This window comes from Xyrauchen texanus, chromosome 31 (genome assembly GCF_025860055.1).
Source record: "Xyrauchen texanus isolate HMW12.3.18 chromosome 31, RBS_HiC_50CHRs, whole genome shotgun sequence".
NCBI lineage: Eukaryota > Metazoa > Chordata > Actinopteri > Cypriniformes > Catostomidae > Xyrauchen > Xyrauchen texanus.
The window spans coordinates 20624238-20646961 of record NC_068306.1 but is presented as its reverse complement, the minus strand read 5'-3'; the positions used below and the strand labels follow the sequence as shown (position 1 = coordinate 20646961).

Sequence of the window (22724 nt, the reverse complement as noted above, 5' to 3'; positions counted from 1 at the left end):
TCCATTCTAGCACCACGGCAATGCACCAGCACCTGAAGAGGCGCCACCCTCTGCAGATGACAGAGCACCGTAAGTTTTTATTCAACTCCCCACTTTGCACTCGATGTTGGAGTAGGCTATAATACGTTGTCGACACCTAAAGTTTTCGCTTATAGCTATGAATGAATGTCGTGAAAAATACATAGAGGACACTGACAACGCGCTGACAGACAGGACCAAGCAGGTAACATTTAATAAAGTCTCAACTTTCAAATTTGGTCATTCAAAGAAAATTAAACCATAAATAGGCCTACTATTTTGTGGCTCTTTAATGTGTCGTGACAGATTGCCTCAGTTAAAGCTGCTCGCGAACCGATCATCTTTTCCTTGTTTAATTTATAGCATCAAATAGGCTAAACATGAATGTAGCCTACATCAGAAGGACTGTTGTTTTAACCACTAAGATGTCAGTACAGTAGCCTACAGTCCATTATTCAAATTCAAATCCACCGACGTTAATCTTCTCTCTCCTGACTTTGTCAGACAAAAATGGCGTATTATAATTGATTGATCAGATCGCCAGTCAATCAAACTCCCGGCAAATGTTTTTTTTTTTTTTTTTTACATTTTATACACCCCCCACCCCCGATGAAACCGGTATTACCGGTGTTGTCACAAGTCGATTAATCGAATCGGACTGAAAAAATGAATCGTTAGATTAATCGATGCATCGAAAAATAAATCGCTAGATTAATCGTTTAAAAAAATAATCGTTTATCCCAGCCCTACTTTAAAAACATACTGCAAGTTTCAGAATTCAAAACTTCCTCACTGCAAAAAGAGCATTTGTTGAAACCAAGTTGCCAAAATGACTCATTCTCTTCTTCCTCTACAGAACATTGTGATGTCAAACTGTGGTGGGCATTTACATCTGACCGCCTCCACAACACATCAATACCTACTTTACCTTTTCACTTACCAGCAGGGGTAAGCAGTGAGATGGCAAAGAGAGAGCCAATCACAACAGTGGGTGTTTACTGTCAAGTCTTAAAACAGAAGCAGCACCAAAACAGTGTTTCTAAACAGGGTCAGAATGAAAGTGGAAAATTATGTTGTACAAATATACAACTGTTTTTGAGCAAAAAAAAAAAAACGTTACTTATTTTACAAGTGAGCCTCAAGGAACATATTAAAATAATAAAAAAAGGCATGTCATGGCCCCTTTAAGCCATTTATATGACCTTAATAAATTTCATTTTTTTTAATTTAACCTTTATTTAACCAGGTTTGTCTCATTGAGATATAAAATCTCTTTTTCAAGAGAGACCTGGCCAAGATAGCAGAACAAATTAGATCACACAATCACAAAACAAACACAAAAGAGGCAAAGACAACTCAAGTGCATTTCAATTAAATAAAAGTGCCATTAATTAAAACATTTGGACTCCTGTTCTATAAATTATAGAACTCAAAGTTAACCGATTCAGTACTTTATTAGTATCAAAGTTAAACAAAATCATGAGTACCTCTTCAAAAATATATTTTCCTGATGTTACATATCTGTCTACAGGACTATAAACAGTGTGAAAGTGATGACTATTCTGTATTAGACTTTTTACCCCATAAATTTGGAACAACAGATCTTTACAAAAGCCTTTATTCTGATTGTTATTGCATACAGATGGAAAAGCTGAATATTACTATAATCTCCATGCCAGTTTACAAAAAAATGCATAATACTGTACAATATGCAAACTGTTAAATTCTAGCGATTCTCACTGAGAGCAAGGAAGAGTTTTGGTTTAGGAGCCACACATCAGACACTCATCACGGTTCTCCAGGGAACACACCATGGCGGCTTTGTTACGTTCTTTAGTTTCCTCGTCACTGGTCTCATTTTTCTGTGTATCCTTCAATTTCTCTTTGTTCAGAGTGAACTGAATAGGGTTGGCAGCTGGCTTTGTCCTCAGATAATACATTCCTGTTTTAAGACCCTGTGGAGTTAAGTTTGTTAGTATTCAGTAACAGAAGACATCCTATTTCGCTCTATTAATTCCACACTCTAGGCTTCATGTTCAAGAGGTATCTAGCTTACCTGCTTCCAGCCATAGAAGTGCATGCTGGTCAGCTTGCCATAGTTGGGTTCAGCGATGTGGATATTGAGGGACTGGCTCTGGTCAATGAAGGCGCCTCGGTCTGCGGCCATCTTTAATAATGTCTTTTGAGAAATCTCCCACACTGTCTTGTACAGCTCCTTCAGTTCATCTGGGATTGTGGGAATGCTCTGCAAAAAAGGAGACATTTATAAATTGGCACAAGAGACCAAATAATTCACACTAAAAAATTGTAAATACCATCAATATAACTTTTTTTTTTTCAAGGAACGGTTTCTTAGTTTCCAATGTGTTGGGAACACAACTAACCTGGATTGATCCGTTTTGAGCAATTAGCTGGTTCTTCATTTCTTCATTCCAAAGTCCTCGTTCTGTGAGGTCTTTGAGAAGATGTGGGTTCACAATCTAGAGCCAAACAGAAACCACCAGTTTACCTAACAAGGCCATGCATTTACGCAAACCTAAACATTCCTTGTAATTTCAGACTCACCTGAAACTCTCCAGACAGAACTCTGCGTGTGTAGATGTTGCTAGTATAAGGCTCGATTGACTCGTTGTTGCCCAGGATCTGAGCTGTGGAGGCAGTGGGCATGGGAGCCAGAAGCAGACTGTTGCGTACTCCGTGTCTGAGGAGAATTATAAAAAATATTTCAGTCATTCATGAAGTGACATATTTAAGTTATGAAGCTTGAGGGCTACAGAGTTTCCACATGTTTTGACCAATAAATTCCATTCAGTCATTTCTGAATTCTTCAAATATTTTATAGAAGCAGTTTCTGTGTATTTTAGAGTTGAGCACAATTAGAAAAATGAATATTCACTATATTTCCATGACTTTAAGATCTAACGGAGAGACAGATTTAAGATACAATATTCAAAAACTTTTCAGGCCTGCAAATTACAATTTAAAACTTTTCCATTACAATGGGAACATTGACTTTAGTCAGAAACAAGGGTATAGATATTTGTATGCATTTACTAACTTTGTGATTTTCTCCTTGAGTGCATTCCAGTCCCAAAGGTCCGTAGGTGTCCTTTCCCACATATCATACTGCAAGATCTATGAGATCAAACCAGGAAAAATTACAGCTTGTGGTGGACCAATATGGGGATTTTTAATGGACATTGCCGATATCCAGACAGCAGGGTGGCCGATATATCACAATTTAATATAGTAAATAACAAACATACAATAAAAAAAAAAAAAAAAAAGATACTCTTATTTAGCATATTTACTCAATATCACATAAAACTAAAAAATTATAATATTGTATTGTAGACAGCAGTTTCTTCAGATTTCTGTTTAGTCATCAAATTTTTATAATTTATTTGCACACGAAGAAATTGTTAATATATTAGGAAGAAGGAAATAACAGTAGTCCAGCGACCTTGGATTGCATGTCCACATTAGCAATCGCATTTTCTCAAAAAATATCGAATTAAACCAATTGTACATACTGTGCGTAGTGAATATGAGGTTTACTTACAGCACACGAGAAGAGCTTTATCCTTGGGCTGCATCTGAAAACGCAGGCAGCTTGCTTGCTAACTAATCAGTTAATGGCTTAACTGAAATCTGTTTTGAATGAATGGAATTCGTAAGGAAACTGGTTTCCGAATAGTTTGAAAAGCACCTTATTTTCATTGTACCTCCGAATACAGCTTCCGGAGGCAGCCTTGTAGTCGCACGCCGATCCAGCGGGAGCCTCAATCTCCTAAAAGTTTAAACGGTTGATCGCCTACTAGGATTGTCAAGGACAGATCATCATTATTTTTGAACAGTAATTTTTGATCCTGAAGTTTTTGATTCAAGCTGACGGAATATGCGCTTCAGAGGAAGATGTTAAAGGAGCACTCGAATGGAAGAAAACACTGGATTTTCATGAGGTTTGTGAATCTGTTAAATGAGATATCTGCATATTTACAGATGGTATATAATAGAAGTATTAGTGATATTTGCCTTTTATCATTAGAAAAGTTACAGGGAACTGTTGAGAGGCTGATAGAATACATGCTTTAGAGGTAAATAAATAAGTGCTCCACAGGATGCTGGATCTGCTGAAGTTGTGCGAGGTTGGTTTATTACATCCATTTAAACGAGATATGTGTATATTTGCAGACCATATATGATATTATTTGTATTGATATTTGCCCTTTTATCAGTAGACAAGACATTTACAGGGAACTTTTGAAGAGAGAGAGAGAGAGAATGAAACGGCGAGCACTTAAACATTATGAGCTCAAACGCGTCTGACGCGGCTCTGATGTGCGGACCTTTTAAACGAGTGTTGCACACAGGTCTATTATTGTAGTACCACAATGGCACATAACAAAACGAACAGTGACTGGTCGTTTTCATGTCTTAGACGCTTCACATACAAGCAGGCAATTTTCTGCATACTCAAGAAAAGAAAAATCGGCCAAATGGGAAAATTTGTCGGCCGATGTAGATATTTAAATAAAGCAGAATGGCAGATATATCGGTCAACCACTAATTACAGCTTTATAATCTCAACCAAGATACTTAAATCATAACTAAAGCAGATCTACACATATCTTAATTTCACTTACGCCCTTGCTGACAGGAGATCCAGCGTAGGTTTCATATGGCCCAAATTCTGCAGCCAGCTCAGAGCTGGACTCCAGGGCAGCGTAGTAAATGGTCTCAAAGATCTGAATGTTGAGGAGTTGAGCTTCTGTGCTCTCAAAAGGAAGGCGCATGAGGATGAAGGCATCAGCCAGGCCCTGTACGCCAATACCAATGGGCCTGTGACGCTTGTTGGAGTTCTCGGCCTGTTATTTGATACAATATTAGCCTTTGCGCAAACAATAATAATAAAGGATATAGGGGGAAAAAAACAACAACATAAAACATTCCTTCACCTCTTGCACAGGGTAGTAGTTAATGTCAATGATTTTGTTCAAGTTCTTCACAATGACCTTTGTAACAGAGGCCAACTTTTGGAAATCAAAGGTTTGCTCGGGGGTGACGTACATGTTAAGAGCAATTGATGCCAGGTTGCAAACAGCCACCTACAATAAGATTGTTTGGTCAATTAGCACTCAATGATTTTTTTAAGTCAACATGAAACAGCATTCCCAAGCCATTTTAATTTAATAATGCAATGTATTTTTGAGTGAAACATTTTAACTGTCAAGAATAACATGTTCTAATAAATCAGTTACAATAATATCAGTAATGTGTATTTAGAAAGTAGAATGGCTCCATTTTGACATCATGCTTTCATACTCTCTCTCTACCTCATCTTTGCTGGTGTACTCCACAATCTCTGTGCACAGGTTACTGCACTTGATGGTGCCCAGGTTCTGCTGGTTGCTCTTGCGGTTGCAGGCATCCTTATAAAGCATGTACGGTGTGCCAGTCTCTGTCTGAGACTCAATTATTGCATACCACAGCTGCTGAGCTTTCACCACACGCTTGGCTTTGCCCTCCTGCTCATATCTGTAACAAAAGATTGTTAAAAATGTGTCAAGACATTACTAAATGTCTTCTCAAGGTCACATTGCACTATTTTCATACTTTGTGTAGAGCTTCTCAAACTCCTCTCCCCAGCACTCATCCAGACCAGGGCAGTCACACGGACACATCAAAGACCAGTCCTGCAAATGATACGATTCACACCTTCAGTTTTGTGCTTGAAATGAAATCAAAATATCCTGCTCACTGGTTATGGTTTGAAATGTTTCCAAGAATGTAAAAATATGTAACAGTATTCAATGTGTAATGAATGTTTGAGTGCTTACCCCATTGGTCTCCACTCTCTTCATGAACAGATCAGGGATCCAAAGGGCATAAAAAAGATCTCTAGCTCTCTGTTCCTCTTTACCAGTGTTTTTTTTAAGCTCTAAGAAGTCAAAGACGTCAAAGTGCCAGGGCTCCAGGTATATGGCAAATGCTCCTGGTCTCTGAGCAAAGAGTAAAGATATTTAAAAGCCATGCATTTATAAATCAATATGATTATCTTTCAGTGGTATATTTTAATGCAGCACTGGGAAGAGAGTCATGATTTCTCTTAAATTCATAGGTAAAATACAATACCTTATTTCCTCCTTGGTCCACATAGCGTGCTGTGTTGTTGTAGACGCGGAGCATAGGAACTAGTCCATTTGAGTTGCCATTTGTCTAATGATAAAAGACAGTGTGTTTAGCTTATTTTCCTGTTTGTACATGTGTCTAAGAAATGTAGTTGAATTACTAAAGCTCTGGACAGAGTAAAACCTACCCCTGCAATGTAGCTGCCTGTAGCTCTGATGCAGCTCACTGCCACACCAATACCACCGGCAGACTTGGAGATGAGGGCACACTGCTTCAATGTGTCATAGATCCCCTCAATACTGTCATCTTTCATAGCAAGTAGGAAGCAACTAGACATTTGACAAAAGCAAAACCGGTTTACAAACTTAAATTATAAATAACGGTCTACTTTGCAACAGATTTCCCACACTTAATGGCCAATTAATTCCCATGACCTTTTGATTCATTTGTGATTACTTAAGGATTTTTGTTTTCTCGACAGAATAGAGCAATTCAGTCATAAATCATACATTATTTTAGGTGCGTCCCAAACCGCACACTTCTGTATTATTCTACGACATAGTGCAAGTAGTATGTTTACACTGAAAATGTAACAACAAGAAGTGCACTAGCAGTACCAGGATACAAATTTTGAACCGCAAAACAGTGTGGAATGTTTGACACTTTGTGCACTCATTGCTCGCGGCACATAGAGGAAGGGACGGAGTTACCGGCACTGATGATGATATGGCAAACAATTGTAAATACTACAACTAGTGAAACTTCTGTGAAGACAGCACCTTACAAAAGTGAGTTAAACATTTTACCATCATTCCATGCTTTTTGAATATGTATATTGGGATGGATATATGTATAACACAACACCTGCGTTTGGAACGTCAATTTCGTCAGCGGTCAAACGGCGAACGCTTCTGTGTAGTAAAAAAACGTTAAGTATCCCATTTGGGACAATACTACACTTTGAAAATTCATACACTACAAGGCTGAGTGTATAGTATATTATGTAAGTGCATAGTGTAGTTTGGGACACAGCGTTTGGCTTGCATGCAAGTTTTAATTCTCCATAAGCTCTGCCCAAGTTAAATATTTAGCCACTTAAATACTTGGTGCATACCAGAACTATTTATTATTTTATTTATTTCAATGACATTTTCAGGGCTGGAAAACCCAATTTAAAAAAAAAAAAAAATATCAGAGATTTCCTGCCACCATGGGAACCCTGTAGCTAACATCACTGATTTGTGTTGCAAAACTGCCCCCTTGTGCCAGACTGTTGTATAGTGACTATGTTGTCATTCATGGTGTTCACCTGGACAGTTGTGGTCGGTTGGTGCCTGCATTGAAGAGTGTAGGAGAGGCATGGGTAAACCACTTTTCAGACAACAGGTTGTAGGTTTCAATGGCTGCAGTGATATCCTCCTTATGGATCCCCACAGACACTCTCATAAGCATGTGCTGAGGCCGCTCAGCAACTGAAAAAACAAGCGATCAAGGTGTCACAGAAATAATTTCCCATCATTCAGGTCAGTCTTTTTCTTTGCCTCACTTCCATTACCCTCAGGTCTGTCCTTTATATGGTTTTCTTTTCTTCCATTATTTTTTTTTACTACCCATCTTTTCCCTTTTACCTCGCCTCAACTCAACTCTTCCACTGCAGTTTAGTGCGCCTCAACGTGGGTGGGATTATAGGATGATCGTCATAGTCGCGCTGCCTCTACTGCAGTGACACCATCTTAAACACGACACAAACTGACCAAAGCAATAACACAACTGCTAGCTACTAGATCATTGTACTGCATAAAGCAGAAGTTGTATGGTGACTTTACACATGTGTAACAGTTAAATTGGCCTGGTTGTTTTAGAAGCAAGCTTTCCAGTAGCTGGTCAACTAAATAAAGTGAAGCTTTCAAGCAGAGGATAGAGTTAACATAAAAATGTACCATCCTCCATCATGGCTGAGTCCAGGGCACTCTCCTTCCCATTGCTCGCTAGTTTACATAGTGTCCATTTGGTCGAACCACTTCCAATTTTCCTTGATGGTTCTATAGTCACTTAAGTTTTTTTTTTACTTTTCCCTACACTGTTTGTTGGAAAGGCGGAGCTTAGAGTGCCTGTCAATCAACGGCATTATACAGTGGAACGAGGCAGACAAAATACATGCCCGTGATATGTGCTAGATAGCTTGTTGTGGGTGTTAAAGTGTGCGTCCATGAGTGACTGTAAGTGATTATTTCCCTGTTATATGTTCTGATTAATCCACAGATCATTTCATGAATGTTAACGTGATGTTTACCCGCTGATATTAAGTGTATTGGGATCTGGTGTTACCCGTTATTTTAGTGTCATCTGCGCCGTGTTTCATATGTTCAGTGTTCAATTATATCTGACTCTTGAGGCAATAATATTGCAGAATATGTCGTTGTGCGTGTCACTGTGTAGATGATGACTGGAATGAATCTATTATGTTCATATTATTGAGGTAATTAAGTGATGCTCATTGCCGATCAGCGGTTTACTTTCGTTTTCGGGTTTTTTATTGTTTACATATTAACGCCATATCAGCATGTTGCGATAAGCGTTATTGCATTAAAAGTTTATATTATTATGTTATGCTATGTATGTTGTTATTGATAATTACATAATCTCCTTGTTAGAGGTATAACAGTACAGAGATGGTATGTTAACCTATTTCTTTCTTTCTGTTTCTATTGTAGAACACACACACACACACACACACACACACACACCTGTCCAAATACTCTCCTTTACCCTCATATCAACCTGAGTACCTAAATATGCAACCTGTCATGTGCCTGTGACTTGTGGCTTCTGCTATGTTAATAAACCCCTTTTGAATGGAACCTGACTGTTTGAATCCTATCCTGTGTTCTGACCGACACGCCAGGAGGCGAATGGATAATTAGGAACCTCCTTAGTATACCGCCTTTGTTCCTTCCCCAAACTATCAAACACTGTTGGAAGGTCCGGTGGTAGCCGTATTCAGCTAACAGCTGAGACACTTCCTGAGTCTTTTTCGTTTCGCTCATCGCTTACGAGTGGAACGTCTGCACCTTTTTATTGACAATAGTGTGGTTTTGCGCACAGCCATTTCTTTTTTCGCAATTTGGAAGTCACGTGAACAAATGATACTTTTATTGCTGTTGCTAACTTTAAAACTAGCGGGTTCATGTCAAGTATCGGAAATCCAGCGACGCTGGTAGTGAAGATTCTCCCTGACCAATCAGTGATCTGCAGGATGTCTCTGCTCGCTTGAAACCTGAGAGTCGAGTTGTACCGTGCAGTGGAAAAGCCTCTATACACACATATTAGAGAAGTACACAAAATATTTGAATACACTGCAGGGCTCAAGAATAAGGATGGTCCAGGGCCAGTGTGAGTGTTGAGACAGTTGACAGAATTGTCACTTTCCCCATTGGGCAAACGCTCGAGTTCTTACATAACGCACTTTACAATCTTGCTTTCGTTGGCCATGTACATATGCTTTCATTAGAGCTGTCAAAGTTAACGGATTAATGCATGTAATCAATTTAAAATGTGTAACGCATTAATTTGTTTTAAATTCGATTAACGCATATTCATTCAGCTCCATATGAGTTCTGAGCATGGGTTGGAATAGGGCAGAACCACTTCGATGTGTCAGTCGGGGTTCATTACACTGATACACACACACGCTTTTTTGGTAAAAAACAAACACAGACAGGACACGTGAAAAGCTGCATTCACATGACTCTCTGGAGTGACGCATTGTCTCCACCAGCACCTTATTGCACGTCTTAACGGACTGTTAGTGTGCAGTGCCGGCGCTAAAAGTAAAACAAGACATATTTGCAAGTGCTTTTCATGTGGAGTTTAAAACAGCGTGAATCAAAGTAGTGGACAGCCAATATTAATATTGAAGAGGATGACAGTTTAAGAGTTTTAATGCCTATTGCAATAAATACTTCACTTATGGTATTTCTTTTCTAATTAGTCAACCTCCCACTAAGACTTTGGAAAACATTTAATGTTACCTGAATTTATGCTATTTTAGTGCATTTATGTCTTTATATTGTGGTATACTTTGTATACTTTAAATTGTTAATAAAACCTTTTTGTGGGCCTGGGTAGCTCAGCGAGTATTGAAGCTTACCACCTCTTGAGTCAAGAGTTCGAATCCAGGGCATGCTGAGTGTCTCCAGCCAGGTTTCTTAAGCAACCAATTTGGCCCGGTTGCTAGCGATGGTAAAGTAACATAGGGTAACCTCCTCGTGGTCGCGACTAGTGGTTCTCGCTCTCAATGGGGCGCGTGGAAAGTTGTGCGTGGACCGCGGAGTAGCATGAGATGTCATGCACAAGGAGCCACGTGATAAAATGCACAGATTGACAGTCTTAGAAGCGGAGGCAACTGAGACTTGTCTTCCGCCACCTGGATTGAGGACAGTAACCGCGCCACCACGATGACCTACTAAGTGGGAATTCGGCATTCCAAATTGGGAGAAAAGGGGATAAAATAATAATAAAAAAGTAAAACCTGTTATATATTGCTTGTTTACTTTTGAAAGAAAAAACTACATGCATTTTGACAGGAAATGAAGTATATAGAGTAAAATTTAAGCACTTTCAAAATCTGTGATTAAGTATGAAAAATTATGCGATTAAACGTGCGATTCAATATTTTAATCAGTTTAAAATTGCACTAGTTTTTATGCCTATCAAATGTAAAAGGTTGGTTTTTAAATAAGTTATTTTACAAATTCTGCTTATGTAAATATTTCAATGTAAAGTCATCTAGCTAGCTTTAATAATGTTGAAATTTTTGTCAAAATTGCCTCGACAGTCTTGAAAGCATTGGTTAGAATGGGCTGAAAATTATAAATAAATCAGTTGATTCATTCAATAAGCATTTTCTTTATGAAATATTATTGCAAAAATAATTCAAAAAATTATTTATGAAAAATAAAATATATTTTTATGATATATACTTGTATATGATCAATCTGTTGTTAAAACTAAAATCTATAATTTTATATGATGGGGCTCAGAAAATGTTGGCAGGCCAAGTAAAAATCTGAACTTTTTACTGACTGGTTAGTGTAAGTCCTTAATATTGAGCCCTTCTGCACAGCTTGAATTAATACTTACCTTTTCCGTCAATCTTAAGCAGATACGAGCGCTCCAATGTCTATAGGGTAAAAAAAAAAAAAATTAACAATAAAAATGACATCATTACATCAATTGAGTATATATTTCATATATTCTCAGATTTCAAAATTACCTTGAAGCCAAAGAAGTTGTAAGAGAAATCCCGGTCAAAAATGATGGCTGAGTTGAGACGCTATGGAAGAAAGCAAGAATTAAAAGAACAAAGCAAATATTAACACCACAACTTGATTTTGAATTAACAAAATTAATAAATATGCTTTAGCACTTACATCTTTGTTGGCTAAGACATTGTCAAGGGTTTCCTTGGAAATCATAGGCGAGTGTTGACCGTTCAGGGGATTCACATAGTTATAGAGGTCTTCCATTACCTCTGAGATTGGAAGACACCGAAGGTTAATAACCGAGAGAGAGAAAAAAAAAACATTATGATTTTTGATTTTTTTTTTAAAGCCAATTGTTTTATAGACATACATGAAATGACAAACTGCAACTTACCACTGAAGACTTTCTTAGTCTCTTTGTGCAGGTTGGAGACAGCAATGCGGGCTGCCAGGATAGCATAGTCAGGGTGTTTGGTAGTGAGGGTGGCAGCAATCTCAGCAGCCAGGGTGTCCAGCTCTACTGTGGTGACGCCACTGTAAAGGCCCTGAATCACCTTCATGGTGATCTGAGTCTGTGTGCAAAATTATGTGATTTAGGTTCTTTGCTGATGCTTTCTTACCATGTAACAAGGTTGAGCAAATGATGCAAATAATAAGCAATATGATGACTTCCTGTGGGAGTGGATAAGTTGCTGTCTACGAGAGTTCCCATGAGACCTCATACAGAACTAAGTTTCTAACTAAGCCAATACCAAATAAAGATTACAGAATGAACAACTTCATGAGTCCCTGACTACTACTGTACATGAGCTTACAAACCAATGAAAGAATACAAGGTCTTAGTCATGCAGGTGTATAAGGATTTTTTTGTGCAGATCTAGAGGCTGAGGAAATGTAAGATGGTTTGATGTATGCAATGTTCATAAACAATTTCACAACTTACAGGATCAACAAAGTCAGAGTTGAGTCCATAGCAAAGTTTCTGGATTCGTGATGTGATTTTGTCAAACATGACACGCTCCTGGCGTCCATCTGCAACAAGGGAGGGGGGAAAATTACGAAACTGAGCATAACATTAACATAATAAACTAATAGAGCAACCATCATCAGTACAGTGCCTTCATAATGCATGGGTAGGACATTGTAAATAAACACCTGAAATGTGGATAAATATATATGTTATGTTATATATTTATGTTATAAATGTGATGCAGTTTTTCATTACCTATCACACAAAATCATATTGTTTGCCAGATTGTACCAGCTCTAACCTTGCTAATGCCGCGCTTGGCGCCAACTATGAGCTAACAAAGAAAACAGCTAATCAATAGGAACTGACAGCAAAACCGTTGGGATGGATAAACGTTTAAATCTATGTATTTGGAAAAATTGTTGAACACACAATCAATAAATCTGTTCCATTAAAAAAAAACGTCTAGTTACTCGACAATGTTCGCCTAACATTGAGACACTTCTACACGATGAGGGACAATAAATAGTACTGCCTGCTTTGTAGTTATGTGACAGATAGGATAAAAAGTAATTGCATTTATTTACATTTGCATATATATATATATATATATATATATATATATATATATATATATATATATATATATATATATATATATATATAGATTTTTTTTACTATATTGTAAACTGAACAGTTTGTTTAAAAATATATTAGTGGAATTTACCTCGCTTGATCACGTGCATGGTCGAGGTCTTTTGGTAGGAAACACAGGACAAATCTATAATATCAGAAATAAACAAATGTTTGTTTGTTTGTTTTCTCGTATTAAGTTATAATCTACTGATCGGCTTCTCAGCTCTCACCGCTGACGGTTTGTGTTATGAAAGTGTTCAACGCGCCACTACTACCCGCCAGAACGATTTACGTCACCAGAATCTCAGCCAATGAATTAGCGCTCCTTCTTCGTTGTCAGTTTTGCAAGACGGAACCGGAACAGGGTCATTCCGCCAACCTGTCTATTAAGTGTGAAAAATAACCAAAACAACCACCGCAAAAACAGCAAAGTCGTTTAGTTTAGGTTTACTCGACTGGTCTACTTAAATGTGCACTTAGTAGTTATTTTGTTCCTTGTTAAAAAAAAAAAATAAGGTGTACTCCTCACAAAATTAATTGCAATTTTGAAACATATGTATAAAATCATGACCACTCACAAGAGAGGATGACTTCAGTCATATCAGTAACCTTATATATATAAATTAGTCTTTCTTTCTTTCATTTTGAACAAGGCAAATAGTAAAAACCATAGTACATATAGCAAAAAAAAAAAAAAAAAAAACGTCAGGGGCTTACAGGAAAAAATTACACGAAAAATAAATAAAAAAAACATTTTATGAAAAATGTAAGCGTAGTAAACTGTTGTATAGTTCATATTGCTTTCAAATTTCTACTTTTAGAGATAGTTTCCAAGATATGTTTAAATGTCAATTTTAAATAGTTCAAATACAGGTATGCGTTCAAATTGACTTTTTATATATAATATATATATATATATATATATATATATATATATATATATATATATATATATATAAAACGAGCCATAATAATGATTAAATCACATATAAATACTAGATTTTTATCTTTATCAATTGAGAAACACTTTAACATCACATCAAATTAATACAAATATTAGCTTCTTTTTGGAAATAATTTTCTAACTCTCTCCAAAAGACCTGTACCTTAGGACACTCTCAAAATAAATGATTAATAGTCTCAGAGGCACTTTTACAAAATGTACAATTATATTCCACTCTAACTTTAAAGCATTGTACCAAAAGTGTCTTGACTGGGGATACTCAATGTACAATCTTATATGAAACCTCCTTTACTTTCTTTGTAATACAATACTTGTGAGGAGTCAACTATATTGTACTCCAATCAAACTGTTTTTTAAACAGAACGTTTTTTTTTAGCTGTAATAGCAAGGATATCTTTTGTTTAAAAAAGGGACCGTAAAAAAAAAGATAACACCCATAACTTAAAAAATCATTGCCGTGCTACGTAATACAGGAAGTAAACTCTTCAACTGATTCAATTAAACGATTATTGTCATACCCTAAAAGTAAAAAAAAAAATTCCATGGGAATTGCATACAATACTGGCTAGGTTCAATTGGAAAGTTATACATATTAATTAGGTACTATAAGATACCCTAATTTTTAATCAATTGCTTGACCCAAATAATTCCTTTTATAAAGCAAAAAAAAAAAGTGTTTTGTTTGTTTTTAACCCTTATACAGTATATCTATAATTCCAAATTGTGCATTTATGGGGTGCAAAATTATGGGTGTACATTAGCGTCCAAAAAAGTAAAACCTGTTTATGGAAACTTGCAAGTTTTATGGAAATCTTATTAATATTAAAATCACATTTCAATAAAAACTCTATACAACCTACTTTTTGCAATATAAAATGTGGTACTATATATCATATACTTAGTTTATTTCTGAGATCATTTTGCAGCCATTTTATTTTAAATGTCACATTGGAAGTCTTAAAATCTAAAACATTCGATCCTCCTTCGCTTTTTGACCTTGATATTATCTCTTTTTTAATATAATGTGGTTTGTTCTCACATATAAATTTAAAAAGCTTGGAGTATATCAGCTTAATGAGTGAAACATCCAGCACTATCAGTAACCTGATGGTTTTATTGGAGATGGTCCTTTTGTTGAACATGTTCACTCATGGATCTTAATAACCAGGCCCCATCATATATTAGGGATTTAATACCCAGTGGCAAGCCTCTGTTTGGAGACAGTGTTCCCTGCACTTGCAGGTTCACTACCTGGTCCCTAAAAGGGGTTGTAGGAACCTTTGGCACATAGCCCGGTCGAGGTCTTAGGATGACATGAGCATCTGCCGGACTGAACTCCAGGCAAGTGTCGCTGACAGAGAACGCTTGCAGGTCTCCAACCCTCTTGATGGAAGCGAGCGCAATCAGGAGGGCCGTCTTCTGGGAGAGGGCACTTAGCTCGACTGATTCTAGAGGCTCAAAGGGGGCTCTCTGAAGGACCGAAAGGACCACGGAGAGATCCCCTGAGGGGAACAGGCATGGCCTGGGAGGATTCAGCCTCCGAGCGCCTCTTAGAAACCTGATAATCAGGTCGAGCTTTCCTAGGGACTTACCATCCATCGCATCGTGGTGGGCCGAGATAGCGGCAACATTTACCTTTAAGGTGGAGGGGGACAGCCGTCCCCCCAGCTTTCCCTGTAGGAATGAGAGCACTGACCCGACTGCGCACCTCTGAGGTTCTTCGGATCGGAAGAACACCAATTCACGAACAGGCGCCACTTCGGGGTGTAAAGCTCCCTGTTGGAGGGAGCTCTGGCTTGATTGATGGTGTCTATGACAGCTGGTGGTAGACCACTCAGATCTTCCGCATCCCGTCCAGGGGCCAGGCGTGGAGGTTCCAGAGTTCTGGGTGTGGATGCCAGAGGGTGCCCAGTCCCTGAGAAAGAATGTCTTTCCTCAGGGGGATTTGCCAGGGAGGTGCTGTCACACGGAGCGTAAGATCCGAGAACCAAGTCCGGGTGGGCCAGTAAGGGACCACTAGAGTGACTTGTTCCCCATCCTCCCTGACCTTGCACAGCACCTGTGGATTAGGCTTACTGGGGGAAATGCGTACTTGCGCAGCCCCCGGGACCAGCTGTGTGCCAGCGCATCTGTCCTGAAGGGACTTGCCTCCAACCTGAGGGAGTACCAGAGCGGGCAGTGGGAGTTCTCCTGGTAAGCAAACAGGTCTACCTGTGCTTTGCCATAATGGTCCCAGATCAGCTGAACCACCTGGGGGTGGAGCCTCCACACTCTGTTGAGCGGAGCCTGTCATGACAGCACATCCGCTGTTGTGTTGATGCTGCCCGGGATAAGTGTAGCATGCAGAGACCTCAGTTGGTGCTGACGAGAGTGCACTCCGCCTTGCCGATTTATGTACCCTACCATTGCGGTGCTGTTGTAGTATATTTTTTATCAAGTTAATCAGGAGTAATCGATGAAAACTTTGTTGATTTATACCACAGTTATGTCTGAGGGGTAAACATGCAGTTTACTCTATGTAAAGGCCTGTGACGTGATGAATATGTGCTCACATAGGTTTGACTATTTGTCTGTGTGTGCAGAAACAAAAATAGCATTACTTAGGGGGGAGAATTGATCTCTTCCAAAGGACATTCTGTTACTTCTTAATATGGTCAAGACCAGAGTCAATGAAGAGCATGATAGATAATGCATGTAAGCCCCACCTTGTTTGAGGAGGTGTATTTAAGTAAAACCAAACCAAAGATGCTGGAGTTGTTGTTGTTGTTGTTGTTGTTGTTGTTGTTGTTGTTGTTGTTGTTGGTACTGTGGTTTCACCGTAGGCAACTCGGCTTTATTGTGTGATAATAAAGTCTATTCTTCTGAAATCAAAACCCCAAAGATGCTGAGTGATTTTTCACAAAATTGGCATGAAAAACTACAACAATTGGCGCCCGAACAGCGACAGAAGAGAGCAGAGTCTTTACATCACAGGCTGGCTGGGAAGGCGAACACAAACACGGTGGCCACCATTAGGAGGTAAGCATATTTTGCTTATAAACGTTTGTGTTACTTGCCAGTTCGCCTGTGGTGGTAAGAACGCTCAAAAAGCTCTTCTAAACCAATAAAAAAAGGAAAATAAGAATAAATAAAGGGTTTTGATTCCAGAAGAAATAATTGCATGCAATCATCTGTAAATTTTTGTTAATTGTTTTATGTTTAACAACCTGTAGGAACAGGTCACTCAAGAAGGGTGTGTTTGTGTTTAAAAACCTGTAGGAACGGGTCACTCAAGAGGAGTGTTTGTGTTTAAAAACCTGTAGGAACGGGTCACTCAAGAGGAGTGTGTGTGTATAAAACCTGTAGGAACGGGTCACTCAAGAGGAGTGTGTGTGTATAAAACCTGTAGGAACGGGTCACTCAAGAGGAGTGTGTGTGTATAAAACCTGTAGGAACGGGTCACTCAAGAGGAGTGTGTGTTTGTGTGTATAAAACCTGTAGGAACGGGTCACTCAAGAGGAGTGTGTGTTTGTGTGTATAAAACCTGTAGGAACGGGTCACTCAAGAGGAGTGTGTGTTTGTGTGTATAAAACCTGTAGGAACGGGTCACTCAAGAGGAGTGTGTGTTTGTGTGTATAAAACCTGTAGGAACGGGTCACTCAAGAGGAGTGTGTGTTTGTGTGTATAAAACCTGTAGGAACGGGTCACTCAAGAGGAGTGGTAGAATAGTTGCGTTCTAGAATTATTTTGTGTTATTGTGAGCTCTGTGTTTATAAAGGCCTTGTGTTTGTAAAAAGTGTGGTCATTTCTGTGGTTTGTGAGAGTATCTGTATTTGTGTTTGAAAGTGTGTAAAGAGCAAGTGTGTATGGACGTGTATGACTGAGTACAGACATAAGCCCAGTACAAAGATTGGACTGAAAGCCTGTCTTGAGAAACTTTGGAATAATTAACTTTGTTAAAATATAGAAAACTAAAAATGTTCCAAAATATCAGCCTGTGCTGCATAAATGGTAAGGGGTATATATGCAATTTACAGCAGAGAAAATATATTTGGGCTATTTTCAACCTTCCATCAATATATGGAGGCAGAGAAGAGCTGATATAACAGGAAGAAAAGGCACCTAATAAATATTCTGGTTGTAAAGTGGAGATAAAACCAATGATAAAGATATATAGATAGAAATATACATTTAATATAGATGTAAAACAAAATTAGGAAAAAAGAAATCAAAAAGTTAACTTACAACTGGCTGGAAAACATTTAGTCTTGGCTGTTCTTAGTCTAGCAGCTGTTGATTGGAATGGGCTAGAACATAACTCCTAAACTAGACTGTAGCATAGAAATGTATTTGACTTCATGCAGATAATCTATACATTCAAGAGATATTGTAGGGTGTGTGACCAGGTTAGAGAGACTCAGCTTTGCTGCGTAGACAGAAAGTTAACTCTTAGCTTGTGAGGTTTTTTTTTAGACTAGCAACTGAAAAATATGACAGGCCTCTGAACTACTCAGTCACAGAAGACAAGTGAACTTCATACAGAGAAGTCAAAAGATATCTGTGCTTAAAATTTAACCTTTAAAGCACAGGGACAAGTAACAATAAAACATTTGAAATTGAAATTAAAAAAAATGAAACAACTGTAAAGTAATTAAAATCAGTTTAAAAAATCTAAAATAGTTAGGAGAAAAATAAAATAATAAATAAAGAGAATAAGAATTAAAGCTTTAAGTCCAGTGTATTGCATTAAACTGAAGTCAACTAAGTAATTGGAATTTAAACAAAGGTTGTATTTAAGATAAGTGTTGTTATATTACATAAGGTAAAACTCCAGTGGAAAGAGTAAAATCTAGAAGTCCACTGTGTAACATCTCAAAGAAATGAGAAAGCAAAATAAATAAATAATAAAGTGACGTGAATGAACTTTGTGTATTAAAAAGTAAAGGTGAAAGAAATTGGGAAAATTGTTTCAAAATATTGCCGTTGAAGATTAGTGTAGAAAGAAATACATTTAAAAAATAAAAGATTAATTTATTCTCTAGATGTATTGATTTATCTAAATTAAGGGTGCTAAAATAAATTTTCATTTTTATATACCAAGTAAAAATGAAGAAGGAACAAGTGGAGAAATAAAAACTAAGATCTAGATGAAAACTGATCCTAAAAAGTAAATTGACAAACAGATAGGAAATGTATTCATGTATGGGGTATAATAATTCATATATTAGAAGAAGATAAGGAAAATGATTTAGAAAGACATTTAGATTAAACGGTTAAAAAATAAATAAATAAAAAGATAAGAGTAAAAACTAAGAACAGGAAAAATAAAAAGAATAATGTAAGAGCTATATCCAGAAAGTTTAAAATTCACTGAGAAATATGAGGCAGGCCAGAAAAGCTGAGGCATGCAGAGGAGGGTAAAATGACAGGATACTTTTTAAAAAATACCTCCCTATGTGACCCCAAAGGTCAGCTCCCAAAGGTCAGCTCCAAATACTTTAGATAGAATGTGTATGGTATTTCTCTTAGTGAGGCCAGTAGTTATCAAAGCCACAGAAACTGGGAAAGGGAGATTAAAAAGAAGGATTTTGAAATTGGAATATGAAAAGTAAATCTTAAATGTGAAAATTTCACATTCATGTGTCTGTTTTATGTTCTGTCTAGTCCAATAAGAGAGAATAACATTTTTAACAATATTAAATTAAACTATAATGTCCTGATATATACATTTGAAAACCCATGATTATATGTTTTATTTTTGATGTGTTTAAATATGTCTGGAGAACAATGTACATGTGTGTGCAACTTTATTGGTGTAAACTTGATCAACCAACAAAAATAAGACAGATAGTGTTTATTATTTTTGTTAGAAAATGTCTGATTGGAGAGATTGAGTAACACCTGATAGTGAACAGAGAGGTTAAACCCGGTGTCTCTCATAATGTCTCTAGTCAAACACAGGGGCCCCCAAATTTAGAAAAAAGAGATAGCAGATTCTTTTGAGATTAGACATTTTTCTTTTATTTCTTTTGAGATTAGACATTTTTCTTTTATTTCTTGTTTTATATATACAGTGTAGGCATTGGTTGATCATGGGTACACTGAAAGTTGTCACTGAGACTAGAATTAAAGAAAATAAATTTAAGAATAATTTAAATCATTGCATGTTCTCTACGTTTCAAATTTACTCAGAGAAGTTTTTTCTTGGGTTTGGTATATGACCAGTCATGACAGATAGAATTAAAATAAGTCCCAATATGTGGTGTATTTGATTGACAAAATATTGATAATGCTAAGGAAAAATTGGAGATTGGTATTAGGTGAAACCCATAGAGAAACATTAGGATTAAATTGAATATCATAAATAATTTGATGTAATGTGTATATTCTGTGTGAAATTGATGCTAACCATGTTTTACTCTCTCTGTTGTCAGCATTGTGTAAGTCATTTCAATAACTCATTCTGGAACCAGTCTATCAACATTGCTGGGCCAGATGATTTATTGAAGAAGCTTATGTTACAGGAGACAGTCCGGAGAAAAGAAAAAGTCTGAGAAATACAGGATGTGGGCTATTATATGATTGGCTCTCCTACTATCATGAATGCTGGTAATATTACTAAATTGATATTTCAATTGTGGATTCAAATTTCTCTTGATAAGTTGATTTCAGTCATATATAACTAACTGGATGTTTGATTCTCCAACTGCCATCCATGGGTGCAATATCCATGTCTAAATTGTTCTGAGGGTCTAAATTTAAATCCAGCATCTAATTGCGAATTTGTTGATGTGAAGGTTAAATATTAAAACTAAATGGCAAAGTAAGAGTAACATATTGGATTGTTTACTCCCCTAAATTTTCCAAAGACTACCCTCACTTTAAAGAAAAAGCTTAATCAGTACTGCAAGGAGTTAATTAAGTGTCTATTTCTAGTAAGCTATTTTTTATTTTAAGTTAAATCCATGAAAAAACTGTTTTAAAGGTATACAGTTTATGCACAGTGACATCTGTCTCTGCTATTTAACTGAATAATTGATCATGAAATGCTGATAAGTATAAGACGATAATAACTGAAAAATCATATTATTAATGGATGATAACATTAGAATATAAACAATGAGACTTGTAAAAATTCAAAGGACATAATGTATTTTACTGATCAATTATTGCAAAACACAAGATATATGTCTGAACTTCCATTGTGCCACTTTACTATTTTATTTTGTTTAGAATCTTCAAGTTATTTTCTGTTAATTTAAAAAGGTAATTTATGTTGGTTTATTTGACATAATGAAAATTCCTTCTCCTGAGAAAGAGTAAGAAAAGAGAGAAAGTAATCATAAGAGAGTTTATTGATTTAAAACGAAAACTTAAATTTCTCAATGGTCTGAATACAAATGCGCATTAATTTTATTGCGCGAGGAGGGAAGGGATAAGAGAAGTAGAAATTCTAGAAGTTTTCTTGAAGATGGTTTACAATGGCAAAGGTTGAAAGCAGATAATATAATAAAGTATATTTGATTATATCATTTTATTAAATTACATTTATCACTATTCTCTGTTGTAGAATTACATAAATGTGTTATTGTAATTTTCTAAGGAAAAAAGAGGAATAACTGTAACAACAGTGTGAAGGAGTGCAATCTCTCCCTCAAAATTCTTTCCCTCTCACTCTCAGTTTAAGTTTTTAAGTGGGTTAAAACCACATCACTAAATTGTTTTATTTTCTTTTGATTTTATTTTCTTTTACATGGAAAATGATGTGATTTGACAATAAAGTTAGGTACAGTAATATGAAGGAAAGGTTCAAACAGCTTTCCTCATCATGATTAAAGAGTTGTTATTTTCAGAGGGCAATTTGAAGTGAAGTGTTCATACTAACGATAAGAGATTTGGTTGAATGTACTTCTGGAAAATAAATGTGGGTTCTAAAACTACTTAGAAATTATTAAATGAAAGTGATGATTTAAATTAAGCATCTTAGAAGCTTGACAGAGGCGATCATGTATTTTGATTTGTTCTGATGGTTAGTCTTCACCAAGAGACAAGGTCTTTTGTGACCTTTGCCAAAGGAAAAAACATAGCAGCTTGAATGGAAATTAGTGAACTGTAAATGAGTTCAATTGTTGCATTTTACTTTTCATTTGGACAATATCAATAGATTGTTGAACTTTGAATAATGCTTTGTGAATTTAACCATGTTTTGGACTGTCTCAATGTTTGAGCAGTTGTAGATGGCTCCATTGGCTGTGATGGTTCTCAGGTGATGCTCCCTGAAACAAGGGAAAATGTTTGTTTCCAGATACCAAATTATTAAAGATTGGATAATAAGACTGAGCGGTACCGAGACCAGAGACAAGAGATGATGACCCAATAATGGGTAAAATTCTCCAGTGGCAAGAGTTGACGACCCAATGACGGGTAAAGACTCTCCAATTGCAAAATGAGAGCTGCCTAAGACAGGGCGCCACCGCCCTGGAAACATGCCCAAGAAGGGTGAACTGGGTTTAAGGAAGTGGATGGATGCTTTAAGGAAAGAAGCATCAAAAGGGAGGTCTAGAAGAAACCTGCCAGAAGTTGTGAGTTCCACTCAACCTGACAGTGTCTTAATAACCGCTTTATTAAAATATTTTATCACAGCGATGAATAACAAGCATTCTATCACTGTGTTATCAGGGGATCACACCCTGTGTAGAAGACCAATTATAGATTGATTTTGGAGGTAAAGCTTTGAGAACCGTTACATACAAAGAAGTGC

At 36.9% G+C, this 22724-nt stretch overlaps 1 protein-coding gene across 1 annotated transcript; it reads right to left on the bottom strand.

Annotated features, from left to right (window-relative positions):
* Positions 1-1312: 1312 nt before the first annotated feature.
* rrm1 (ribonucleotide reductase M1 polypeptide) lies at positions 1313-13287 on the bottom strand. The gene is made up of 19 exons (XM_052100287.1): positions 13112-13287; positions 12358-12446; positions 11809-11986; positions 11583-11683; positions 11426-11485; positions 11293-11332; positions 7460-7622; positions 6338-6479; positions 6154-6237; positions 5859-6020; positions 5635-5714; positions 5355-5556; positions 4977-5126; positions 4665-4886; positions 3077-3153; positions 2584-2719; positions 2403-2498; positions 2075-2263; positions 1313-1973 (listed from the first exon to the last, which is right to left on the bottom strand). The coding sequence occupies exons 1-19, from the start codon at positions 13128-13130 to the stop codon at positions 1782-1784; spliced, it is 2382 nt and encodes a 793-aa protein (XP_051956247.1). The 5' UTR covers positions 13131-13287; the 3' UTR covers positions 1313-1781.
* Positions 13288-22724: the final 9437 nt, after the last annotated feature.